A 12,107-nucleotide genomic window follows, 5' to 3' on the forward strand; every position below is an offset into this window, starting at 1 on the left:
TTAAGGGAAAGGTAAACAGGTATTGACTAGAAATCTCAGCTACTTCCTAGGGACCTTGCAAAGATGTTGCTCCCTCCAAGAGAGAATTTAGGTTGTGCTGTCAAGGAGGTCCCTGAGCATAGCATACAGCATTTCGGGAGACAGAAACTCATGGGAATAAGGGGTACAGGATGTCTGGTACCACAAGCACCCTCTATCTGCAGTGTTGAGCCCACCTTAAATGTCGAATATATTGTTTCAATCCTATTTCCAAAGGAAAAAAATCCAAACTAACCATTAGGAGATATATAACAGAGATCACAGTGCAAGTCACTGTGAAAAGGGAAGACCACAAAGGAACAAAACTTTGCTCACCATCTTCTACTTCCCTTTAAAAGGTGTATCCAGGACAAGAGTTCAGCTGCAAAGGCAAGATATGCTGTTGAGGGACTGTGTCAGCTGGCTGAGTGGAGAGAAAGAAAATCTGATGGCCTCCTGGAATGATGTGTCCTGAGCAGGGCTTGACCAAAACAGAGGGACAGGCAGCTCGGTTCACACCAAACGTTATCAAAGAGGTGCCTGTGTTCAGGAGCAGCATACTGCAGTTGGTATCAGCGTCAGGAGCCACAGGAGGAAAAGTCTGGTGGAGACAAGCAAGAACGGTTGTTTGCACCAGGTTCAGAAAATCAGTTTAAAGAAAAAGCTTTCACTGTATTGAATTCCAGGTTCTAACAAGCACTGGCCTAAGTCCGTGAAGAACTCTGTAACTGCTTCTCTTCAAGGAAAGAAAGGAAATCACCCCAGGGTATAAAAATTATGATTTTTTTCCCTTCCCAACAGTTGGCCTCATCTTTCATAGGCTCATGGGACAAATGAAACCGCTTTCCATCATGCAATAGTTTCTGTTCATCCAACAACCGTGTGGCTGGTTGGGGCCTGTGTCTCTGCATGGACAGTGAACTCCTGGATTAAGAACTCCAGCAGGTTTGAAGTTGCTCCACGTAACGCATATCAGATGCAGGCTGCATGCCCTGGACTAGCTGGGGAGATCTTCTAAGAGGTTCTCAAGACTATTCTTAGTTCCTCAGTGCAACCTGACATACTGGAGGCTGGGAAGCTAATGCAGCAGAAAGGGTGTCCTACTTCTGTACCAAAGTAGAAGTGTCCAGACCACCAGAAACCACCTAAGTTACATCTCAGGATGGTGCAATGGGAGACAAATTAAAGAGTGTCTCTGCAAAGATCCAAATGTCAATCAGTTATGCACCTTGGGGACATCCAGGGTGTACTGTGGGATGAAGTGCTCCCGTTCTGCTTCATACGTGTGAGCTCTCAGCCTGACAGTCAGGCACCAGGACGGACAGACGGTGGCATCCTCATCGATGTTGCTGTAGTGTCTCAGCACCTGCAGGCGCACAAGGGACAGAACAGAGCGCATGTAGGGAGGGAGTGTGTCAAGGTGCTTCAAGTGCATGTGTCATCACAAGCAACAGTTTCATTCAGTAGCAGCCGTGGGGCTGAGGAATTGACTTTTTCAGGGAAGAAGGACTGATCAGTGCCAGACAAGGAATATGAGTGCTGTTTTCCCAAACAGCTAAATTTCAGACCTGAAAGACCACTGAGTGACTTTCAAAGAGAAGCTGCTCTGTGATACTACAAGTGCTGACCTAAGGAAGAAGTGTTTACAGACATTATAGTGCTGTTTGAGGTACCTGCAGGTGCTAAAGTTAGCATTTAACAGTGAGTCACTGAAAAATAATCATCTATGCTTCACCTGAGCTTAAGAGACTCCTAACTCTAAGGTTACTCTGAGATATCCTCTGCAGTGGCTTGTAGATTGGGCAGGGAAGGGAAAGGAAAAGGAAAAAAAGGAAAAAAAAAAGGGGAATAAAATGTAAGAAGAGTAATCAACAGCATAATGAAGATCTCACTTACCAGGAAGTTTCTGGGTGCTAAAACTCTTGCAATTACAGCCTTGTGTGACGTGAATTCCACATCACATGTGAGCAGAGGCTGCAGTGATGCACAGTGCCCCCAGCAGCTTTACTTGCAGAGGGCCAGACACAAAAACCAAGTTATTTCCTATTGTCCAGGCCACACCAACCATCCTTGTGCAGGCTCCTATCTATGCCAATAGTGCAGGAATTCACTGTGATCCCTCCTTCATTGAAATGTACATTGCTTCACATTCACTATGGGTAAGAGCAATTCTAACTGTCCGTATGAGCTGTGGCTTGCTTTTCTGATTTGTCTTTGCCAGGACACAGATGAAGGAGAAATTTTAACCTACCAGTGCATCAGAACATTGGCCAAAGGAGTTAGTAAAGATGCCATTTTGCCAAATTCAAAATAGAAGGTTCCATTTGAATTTTAAATCCTCCAAAAGCCTTTAGTCTACTGACTTCTGCCAGGCTCTCTCTGGCAATTGGTCCTAGTAATTCCTACTAACCTTGTAGAAGGCAAAACCTTCCAGCTCTGCTGCATAGAGGTTGTTGAGCTGAGTGGGCTGGAAAAGGACACGGAAGGCTGAAGACTTCAAAGGTGGGATGTCACACATTTCAGGGCTCACTTGGAAGGCACTGCCATGGCTTGGAGTCCAGGCAACAGTGATCTTTCCTTTGGTGTGGTTGGTGACACGGAGAGGAAGCGGTTCTATTTTATGAAGTGGCACGCAGCAACCAAAATCGTACTCCCTGGGGCTGACACTAACATGAGGGGGAAACAAGGCCATGTCGCTGCTTTCACCATCGCAGAAATATTCAGTCATGGAGTTGACTTCAATGTATTCCTTGGGAGGCTCATCCTCAGGGATCTACAGGATGGAAACATCTCAGTGTGAGCAAGGGAAAATGTGCCTGTGGGAGACACCAGGCACTAATAGCTCTGATTACCCTCATGAGAAAGAGGGCATGCAAGATGCACTTCAGTAACAGTTCCAGAGCTCAAAGTGTAGGCTTCAAGGAGGCTCCAGTCCTCAGTCAGAAACTACATGAAGCAAAACAAGACCCCGTGATTCATTAAATCCGGAAAGCAGCTTAGTGGCTGAGCTTGGGTAAGAACCAGCTGACAAAGATAGTGTTGGCGTGTGCTAGGAACATTAACAGCAGGGATACTAAAGAAATCCGTTTCTCATCTGCAAATCCCTCTAGATCTGTTTGGCCTGTGCAACAGAAGCCCAACATCCGCAGAGAACAGCATAAGAGTATCTTAAATTCCAGGGAGGGCAGCTCATACCTTAGGCGGCAGCATGAGGGCTCCCTTTTCATCTATCTGCAACCTTCCATCCTTCAGCATCTCACTCAGGATATCAGGGGGGTAGAAGGTCAGTCCCCTCACCATATTAGTTCGGTACGAGGAGAGGTGTCTTGCCTGAAGGACGGCTGGCTTAGCTGTGTCTGAATGGCAGGTACCAAAAAAGTCTACATATATGGGTTCCTAGGAAAACAACAGAAAGGATAGTAAGAAATAAACTGTCCTTCTGTGACTGCTTTGAGAGTTACACCATAGTAGCACCTCACTTCCAAAAGCATGTCTGGGAAAGGCTTAGCATCCACAATGTTAGACTCTCGTTTGCTTTATGTCTTGATATGGTTCAAGATCTTTCTTGAAACTGGAGTCAAAGTTGAAGGCACTCAGTGCACAACTGTGCAGCTAAATTTAGCTTGGAGACCTAAACGGACTGCAGCCACTGAGGATTCACCTCACTCTACTCATAGGCATTACTGTCTGTCCACATCAGCCCTCTACTGCTGATAGGAACCTGCACTATGAAAATTCTGCTCAACAAGAGCCCAGGCCCTGCACTTGGCTCACAACAATGCCCCTGCAGTGCTACAGGCTTGGGGAAGAGTGGCTGGAAAGCTGACCAGCAGAAAATGACCTGTGGGTGTTGGTTGACAGCCAGCCAGATGTGAGCCAGCAGTGTGCCCAGGTGGCCAAGAAGGCCAACGGCACCTTGGCCTGTACCAGAAATAGTATGGCCAGCAGGAGTAGGGAAGTGATTGTCCTGAAGTACTCTGCACTGGTGAGGCCACACCTTGAATTTTATATTTGGGTTTGGGTCGCTCATTATGAGACACTGAGGTGCTGGAGTGTGTCCAGAGAAGGGCAAAGAAGCTGAAGAAGGGTGTAGAGAACAAGTCTTATGAAGAGCAGCTGAGAAAAAGGGAGTTGTTTATCCTGAAGAAAAGGAGGCTGAGGGAAGACCTTATCACTCTCTGCAACGACCTGAAAGGAGTCTGTAGCGAGGTAGGGTCAGTCTCTTCTCACAAGTAACAAGCAATAGGACAAGAGGAAATGGCCTCAGATTGTACCAGGGCAAGTTTAGATTAGATCTTGGGAAAAACTTCCTCACCAAAAGGGTTGTGAAGCAACGGAACAGGATGCCCAGGGCAGTGGTGGAATCACCACTCCTGGAGGTATTTGAAAGACGTGTAGATGAGGTGTTTAGGGCCACAGTTTAGTGGTGGATCTGACATTGCTAGACTAATGGTTGGACTTGATGATCTTAAAGGTCCTTTCAACCTAAATGATTCTATGATTCTATGACAGGTACCAATGGAAATGAAGTGGGAAGAGATTTCCAAGGGCAACTAAGTAAGCGAGGCCAGTCCCGGTGCATTACGTTGGAAGCTCACTTTGAGCTATCACAGCAATGAAATCACACTTTGCCTCTCATACCTGATGGTGGACAAGGCACACTACTCTGCGGTGATAGCTGATGGGCTTGGTAGGTCGAAAGGTCACCTTCAGTGCTAGTGTTGTTCTGCCCTCCAAGACTCCACAGGGGTGATCCAAGGAGAAGACGCTCCCTCTGCCATCAATATCAAACTGGTAATAGGCCGGGACATCTGAGGTATTACTGATTTTCAGCGTCTGCATCAATTTTTCCCCAAGATTGATCCAGTCAAAGTCCACAGAATATTGGTGCAGGGACACCAAAGGACCTAGCACAACAACATGCAAGACAGATTCTGGACCTGTCACAAGCTACTGCTGCACTTAACTGATATTCCCAAACTAGAATCACCTCATCAGCAAACCAAACAGTCTTATCACACAGTTGGACATTCACTTCCAACAGTCCCACATCTGTCTCAATCAAGTAGAAACCCCAAACGGTGTAGCAGGGACAGCGTGTAGCAGGGACAGCCTGGATCCATGCAGAAGTTTATGACTGCAGGCTGTGACAGTCCCTAGTCCTTCCCCAAGCACTAGCTCTGACCCCGCAGTACTAAAAAGAAGACAGGGAAAAACAGGGAAGACTTTCACTCTGGTACCTTTACATGAGCCAACCACCTTCAGGACAGTCTGCAGGAGGTATCCAGCATATATGATAGTGAAATAGTCCGTACTGTGCTCTCCCACTGTCTGAGGCTGAAATCGTATGGACAAGACCAGCTTTCCTTTGGCAGGGACGACACCATCGGACACGTCACAGGAGAAAACATGATCTCGAAGCGGAGGATCTTTTGCTCTTTCTAACCTATATGGTGCATCAACCTGCAAGTAGACAAAAAATAGGTTAGCAAAGGAGCCAACAGGAGCCAGGACAGCTCTGAATTCAGGACGTTAATCAGTGAAGAACTGCAGATTTCCACAGAGCTGACCACCACCCAGAACACCAAGGTTACCACTGCCCAGCACAGAAATGCTGTGCAAACCTCTGCAACCCTATCCAGCAGCAAGCTCCCACAGCACACTCAGAAGTCAAGTGGACTGTAGCAAAATGTCCTGGTGATCTCTGGGGTCGCAGTGCCCCTCCTGCTAGAGGGCAGGATGGCTCAAGATGTCCCCGAGGGCCAAAGTAGCCTAAGAAACTGCTGTGACCAAGAGAGACAGGCAGGCAGATAACTTGCTTCCCTCCATCCACAGTTCCACCTTGTCTGGAATTTTCACAAAGAAAAACCAAGACTGGCCCTCTAACACCTTCCTCAAGGCCCTTAAAGAAGGTCCTGATCCTTGCTTGGGGATGATGAACACCATTGCAGTGTGCATAACAACATTAAAACAAAAAAAACCCCAAGTCTTTGCCATTTCCAAGTTTCAGAGCCTGTGGGGGAGTCAGCACTGCCGTCATCCACGTCAGCAGTCTCTGAGTACATCCATCTTCTAAGGGGCTGGGCTGAGCTGGCACAGAGAACAAGGTGCTCAAACGCAGCCCGCTTGACTTTGAGAGCAATTCACCAGGTCACAGTCCACAGAGGACAGCAGAAGATCCACCAGCTGCCTGGGACACACATACGCCACTCTGAGACTGCCACAGCTGCCACACAGGGCTGCTGGGCTTGCTCAGGGTGAGCTGGAGAGCTGCAGGACATGAAGGACAGCAGTGGCAACCTGACCTGGACCAAGCGCAGTGGTAACCAAGCAGGAACTGCTGCACCATGTTGCAAATAGATGAATTTCTAGCACTGTAGCTGGAAGGCAAGGGTGAATGGACTGACTGGTAGGGGAAGGCTCATCACCTTCATTTTATTCACATTCCCACATGGGTTACTTTCACTCAAGATCACATAACGCAGGGGAACATTCTAGCATGCCAGCTTCTCACATGAAGTAGTCTCCCTCTCTACATACCACAGACATGTTGAAGATTTCTACGTTCTTCTCCACAGTGGTCCCCACTGCCACTGATCCAAAACACAGCACATCCTGAAACTTTGCAGGTTTCATCCAGGCACTTTCATGTGCTCCCCTTGGCACACTCACTCGCAGGTAAGGGTATTTGGCTGTTAAAGGGAATAATATACTGGGTTAAGAAAGAGAGGTGTGATCTCCATCTTTGGATACTCAACGCTCCACTGGACAAGCCTCTGAACAACCTCAGATAACTGAGGTTGAATCTACCTTCAGAGCTGACCCTGCCTTGAACCAAACAAGCTCCCTTCCAGTCCAAGTTTACTAAATTTGGAGACACATCTTTTGTTTGTCAGTGGTCGTGCAAGACACTCCAGGCAAGGATTTGCTAATAAAAGCACTGCTTATTCTAGCTTCCATCCCAGAAGCTTTAGTAATTTCCTGGTGGCTCTCTGTCTAGCAGGGACAGACAGGAGAGACTGGGTGCAGACAAGACCATGAGCTTCTGGAGGCTCTTGCATTGTGCTAATGAACTCCTCTTATTTCTTCTCCTCTGTCAAGCAGGCTCCAGAAATGCTGGTTTGGCCAAAGCATGCCAAAGGGCATATTGGATCCTGTGTCTCAGATTATACATTCAAACTGGCAAAAGTACACTAGATAGTTTCACAGGCTGCTTTTAAACCATGGGCTTCACTCACTCATTAGTGGGTTGAGCCAGCTGTGGCACAGCCTCAGAACGCAGCACCTCCATGCACCCCTGTGCAATGCTATTCCACGGTTAGGGATGATACTTTTTTGAGGGTTAACTGCAAGAAAGACTCACCCAGGGCTTTTAGCTGGATAGTCCTCTTTCGTTTCTCTTCACCTCCATACCAGCATGTTGCTACCACATCATACACCGCAGCTACCTTGGGTTGGAAGACCACCTTGACCACGCACTCAGCACCTGGGTTCAGCATGTCGTAGTCAGGAATCATCTTGAAAGTGCTTGGTGCCTCCCAGGAAAACACAGTAACAAGATCACTAGGAAATGGAAATAGGCTTTAAGTAGATGAACAGATCCTTTGCTGCCTGTGCAGTCATGCATAGGATGGACCTTTCCCAGTGGATTATTTGGTGAAGATGTGAAGAAACCAATGTTGAATGGCAGAATCCCTAATCTGGCAGAATCTGGCCAAATATATGATGCTGGGAAGAAATTTGTGGCTAGTATCTGCAAAGGTTCTGTTCACACTTCAATGAATCTTAGCTATTACATTTAAGAACTTCATTAATAGCCATAAAATATATCTCAGCTTCATCATGTGACAGATAACAAATCAGCTCCAGAATCAATACAGCTTTTGCTGTATCTAAATTTGCTGCTGCTGAATTCCAAATGAACATCTGTTCCTCTGCTATATGCCCAGGTGAGAAAAGAGGACTGTGCAATACCTAATACCTCATTCAACTCTCCAGAACTTCCTTTGCTTGTTTGATTTGTGCAAAAACCTGCCATGCCATCATCTTTTTATATTTCATTGATTCCAGGCTGTGTGTTAACTACCATCCATATCCTCCACCACCCTGAACCTTTCATTCAGTACAAATGATTTCTCTAAGAGGAGAATGAACCACCTGACATAGTTTTTGGACCAAACCTTGCTCTGCCCTTTGTCCTTTCCACCCTCCTACCACAATAGCTGGCTGCTGTGGGAAGCACAGGCCATTTTCCAACTAGCAAATGCTATTTTGCTTTCACTAAATGGTTGGAAGTACATCTCTTCCTTGTCTGGACACTTCTTCCCTGCACTCGTTCTACAATACTGCCTGAATTACATCCTTCCCTCATTAAAATATGACTGGTTTCGGTAATTGGGAACATCTTTGCTCTTAAATGATGACTCCAAGCCATAGAATACTGCCACTGCTTTGGGCAGCTCCGTGAACCTCAGAGCAGGCACTGGAGAGACTGACAACTTCTGTATTGCATGTTCCAAAGCAAAGAGGTCGGCTCAAACGCCGGCAACTCTGCTGCCACCCCTATGGCATTTCTGTGCCAAGGAAAGAGAGGTCAAATCACAGAAAGACTAAAATGTTTCCAGCTGGTAGCTCATCTCTCCCTGTACATGCTGGGCAGGCTGCCTTTGATTAGCCAGAAGCTCAGGCCTCTCCTGTGAGGATGCTCTCAGTGGGACACCACTTTGGTCTCCAACTAGTTTCTGCATGTGAATGGTTCTCAGCAAGAGCTGGAAACAGAGCTGTGAGGTGCCAAGATGTGCTCACAGTAAGACCTGACCTGTACTACCATTTCTGCAGCCTTTTCTGCCATGAATTCAGAGGAGGCAGAGGTGTGCTGCCTGTTAAGGCAGCCAGGTGATCTAATAACAACTGGAATGAGTTGCGTTCATTGGAGAATCCAAGAAGGTGGCAAAATACCTGACAAAACAGAAAGAAGGTCCGCCCAGCCACGTCTCACTCACCCAACGTTGCGCATAGGGAACGTTGTCTCTGTGACATTGTGGACAGCACAGACAGGCAACTGGACAGCAGCCGGGAAGGACAGACGGGGGCGTGGGAGTGTAGCGTGCAGGGTGACAGAGAACTCACCCTCAGTTTTCTTAAAACAAATGCTGTCTTCATATTCCCTCTGCACAGAAAAGAAAGAGGAGACAGCAGTTAGAGGGGTTCCATCTTGCAGATAGCGCAGCTCCACCCATAAACACTCATCATCTTCATCTCTATGAGAGTGCTGGGAAAAAACATCAGTGACAGAGGCACCAGGGGAGGCCTCTGTGCAAGGCACAGGGCGTATGAAGCACTCAGAAAAGGCAGGCAGGGGGTAAGGTACTCAGGCATACTCCTCACTGTCAGGGAACACACACCCTCAGAGAGAGCAGCTGAAGATGACATTTGTTTGACCTACTTTTTTTCAACGAAGATGGATTTTTTTCAGTGTTTTCTAGATCCCAGTTTAGCTAAACTGAATCATGCACAACCTTTCTTCGAGCTCCAGGAGCACAGAAATATTAGTCTTTGATTAAGTGCTTTGTCAGCTAGGGACCTAAGCAGATAACACACAACTTAAAGATGCAGCGTTGACAGCACTGTGCACAAATAGCCCCAGGACATCTGCTAACCAGCTAAGATAGAAGAAATTGCAAGGTATGTGTCTTCCACACTCCTTGATCATCCCCTCTCCTGAGTACCACTTACACAGGTAAGGACAGATCTTGGGCCCTGCAGCACACACAGTCCTTGCTCTGTCTAAGAAAGGGAGCCTCCTGCTCTAGCGATTGATGTGGTGCAGACGAACTATTCACTGAAAATGGAACAAGGCCAGCGGCTTATTTCATAAAGGGAACACTGAACAGTCATCAGAAAAGCATGATACTAAGAGAGCAGAGTACTGGGAATCCACGCAATGGTCACGCTCTATGGCTGGGACTGAGATTCGTATCAAAGACACACAGCTGTGGACAAGAGCCAGAGATCAACACTGAGACACAAGACAGACACCAGGAAGAAGCTGAAAATCAAGAAAAGGGGCTGAGTAAAAAGAATCATTGCTGTTGAAAATAAAGAAACCCCCCTATCCAAAAGAAGGAAAACCCTTGACATATCCCTTATAGAAAAATCAGTAGCCCTTTGGGCTCTCCTGTAAGAAAGCAGAGAGTGAGTCCCTCAATCCAAGGTTTTGCACTAAACCCATCCAGCTGAGGTTCCCTGGATCAAACCAGGTACCGGCAGTTCAAGCACTTTATCTTAACCAATTTCATGGCCAAAAGCAGCACACAGAAAATTGGGAATACTTTTTGTGAAGATCCCTCTCATAGCTACTGGGAAACACTCCAGAGGAGTCAGGGGCTAGGGCTCCCTCAGGCCATGAAGACATGGGGAGAGCAGGAAGGTCACACTGACCAGTCTTTCCTTCCCTAAAGACCGATTCATTCAAGTGAAAACAGATCAGAAAAGACGTGAAAGGCAGAGGCCCACTGTCCCTCTGGAAGCCAGCCTGAGCTCTGAGAACAGTTTTGATGTCGCCACTTTACCTTTTCAGTGGGCCGGAAAACAATGGGCAGAATGAAGGACATACCAGGGCTCAGAATGATTGGCTGTGGAAAAACAGTGAAGAAGAATCGTGTGGAAGGACACCTAGATTTAAAAAAAAAGAAAAATAATAAATCAAAAGAGGAGATTTTGTCTCAGGACAGTTGTTAAGTTAGACAGCAGAAAAGAGAACAAAGAATCAAAACCTCCAGACCCCACACTTCACACACCTGACCCTGCAGTAAATCGGCAGAAACAGGGGCAAAACCCAGGTGTTCTAGAAACCCATTCCCAGCAATAAGTACCTACACCTCCCCTGAACAATATCTTACATTCCTAGGCCATACAGCATGAGCAAGACACATTTGGTGGAAACATTCGAGTTTCAGAGCAGGGAGGGTCACAGGGAGTGCTGGAATGGTTCAACATCCAGTGGGACTCCCGGGAGCAATGGTTTTAGGACACACAAGTGACTGGCTGGCATACATCCACAATTAAAATCTCACTAGACTGGAAATGCCTCACAGACAGAAGTATCAGCAAAACAGATTTTAAAAAAAAGGCATTTCATTTAAAATACTCCTGCCAGGAACAAGGGCTGTGCGTCTGAATTAGCAGGTTTCTGTCCTGCTGCGTAAGTGTGCACGCGCTGCGTCCAGCACACAGCCCAAGGGGAGAGGGGGCAGATGAATCCCAGAAAAGGTGCTAAAATGACTGATACAGTGGGAGGGATGAAGATGCAGTGACAGCGTGAGGAGTACTGAGGAAAAAGAAACTTCCCACGCACCTGTAGCTCAGCTTCTGGGTTTTCTCATGAACATTTTTCAAGGTTAGGTGTTTGATCATCTCTTTTCCAAGTTCCCAGCCATGCCACCTGAGGGTTTCAGCCACCTCAATGCCCCAGAATACGCGTTTCTTCTTCTTTGCCTTTCTCGGAGACAGCTTAGGGAGATGCAACGGGGACATTAGCACTTCGGAAGGAAGGGAGGAGAAATCACTCGAACAGCTGTTCCTCTATGCTGAAGTACTCCGACTCAGGCGAAGGACGGGAGGAGCCACCCTGCGGCAAAACTCCAGGAGTCCCCAAAAGCCCTGCTCCCAGCGTCCAGAGGGGACACCTCCTGGCCACAGCTCGAACAACAGATACTAGAAGATGTCATGAACGAGGAAAGCAAAGGCTAAAGGACTTTTTGTTTTTCTCCTCTTCCTGCCTTGCCAGTAAACCCACTCTTTGCTCCTCCACTCACCTTCCTGATGCAGCCACAGCTCAGCTTCCGAAAAGAGTCGGAGGTTTGGGGCTCGCCCTCCACCTGAGCCAGCATCTGAAAAACAAGAGGAAGAAGTCCCCCCACACACCGCTCTGGCACCCAGACACTCTCTGCTGCCAAGACTCGGGTGCTCCCAAGGACACAGCACCCTCTCCTCAGGCTCAGGACCGCACACCTCCCCGCGGCCGCTCCAGTGTCCCCATTTTGCCAGTTGATCCCAGCACTCTGCAGCCACAGCCTTGCACAGACCGT

At 47.4% G+C, this 12,107-nt stretch overlaps 1 protein-coding gene across 1 annotated transcript in view; it reads right to left on the bottom strand.

Annotated features, from left to right (window-relative positions):
- CCDC108 (coiled-coil domain containing 108) overlaps positions 1 to 11,909 on the bottom strand; it is a gene marked incomplete at its 3' end in the record, with an annotated part of 31,730 nt that extends 19,821 nt beyond the window's left edge. Inside the window, 12 exon segments of the mRNA XM_009873011.1 lie at positions 365 to 619; positions 1,247 to 1,384; positions 2,429 to 2,791; positions 3,214 to 3,414; positions 4,660 to 4,925; positions 5,259 to 5,481; positions 6,559 to 6,710; positions 7,382 to 7,581; positions 9,021 to 9,187; positions 10,590 to 10,692; positions 11,375 to 11,529; positions 11,835 to 11,909. Of these exon segments, the coding sequence (XP_009871313.1) occupies positions 365 to 619; positions 1,247 to 1,384; positions 2,429 to 2,791; positions 3,214 to 3,414; positions 4,660 to 4,925; positions 5,259 to 5,481; positions 6,559 to 6,710; positions 7,382 to 7,581; positions 9,021 to 9,187; positions 10,590 to 10,692; positions 11,375 to 11,529; positions 11,835 to 11,909 (2,298 nt within the window).
- Positions 11,910 to 12,107: the final 198 nt, after the last annotated feature.

The sequence above is a fragment of the Apaloderma vittatum genome, unplaced genomic scaffold (assembly GCF_000703405.1).
Source record: "Apaloderma vittatum isolate BGI_N311 unplaced genomic scaffold, ASM70340v1 scaffold11737, whole genome shotgun sequence".
NCBI lineage: Eukaryota > Metazoa > Chordata > Aves > Trogoniformes > Trogonidae > Apaloderma > Apaloderma vittatum.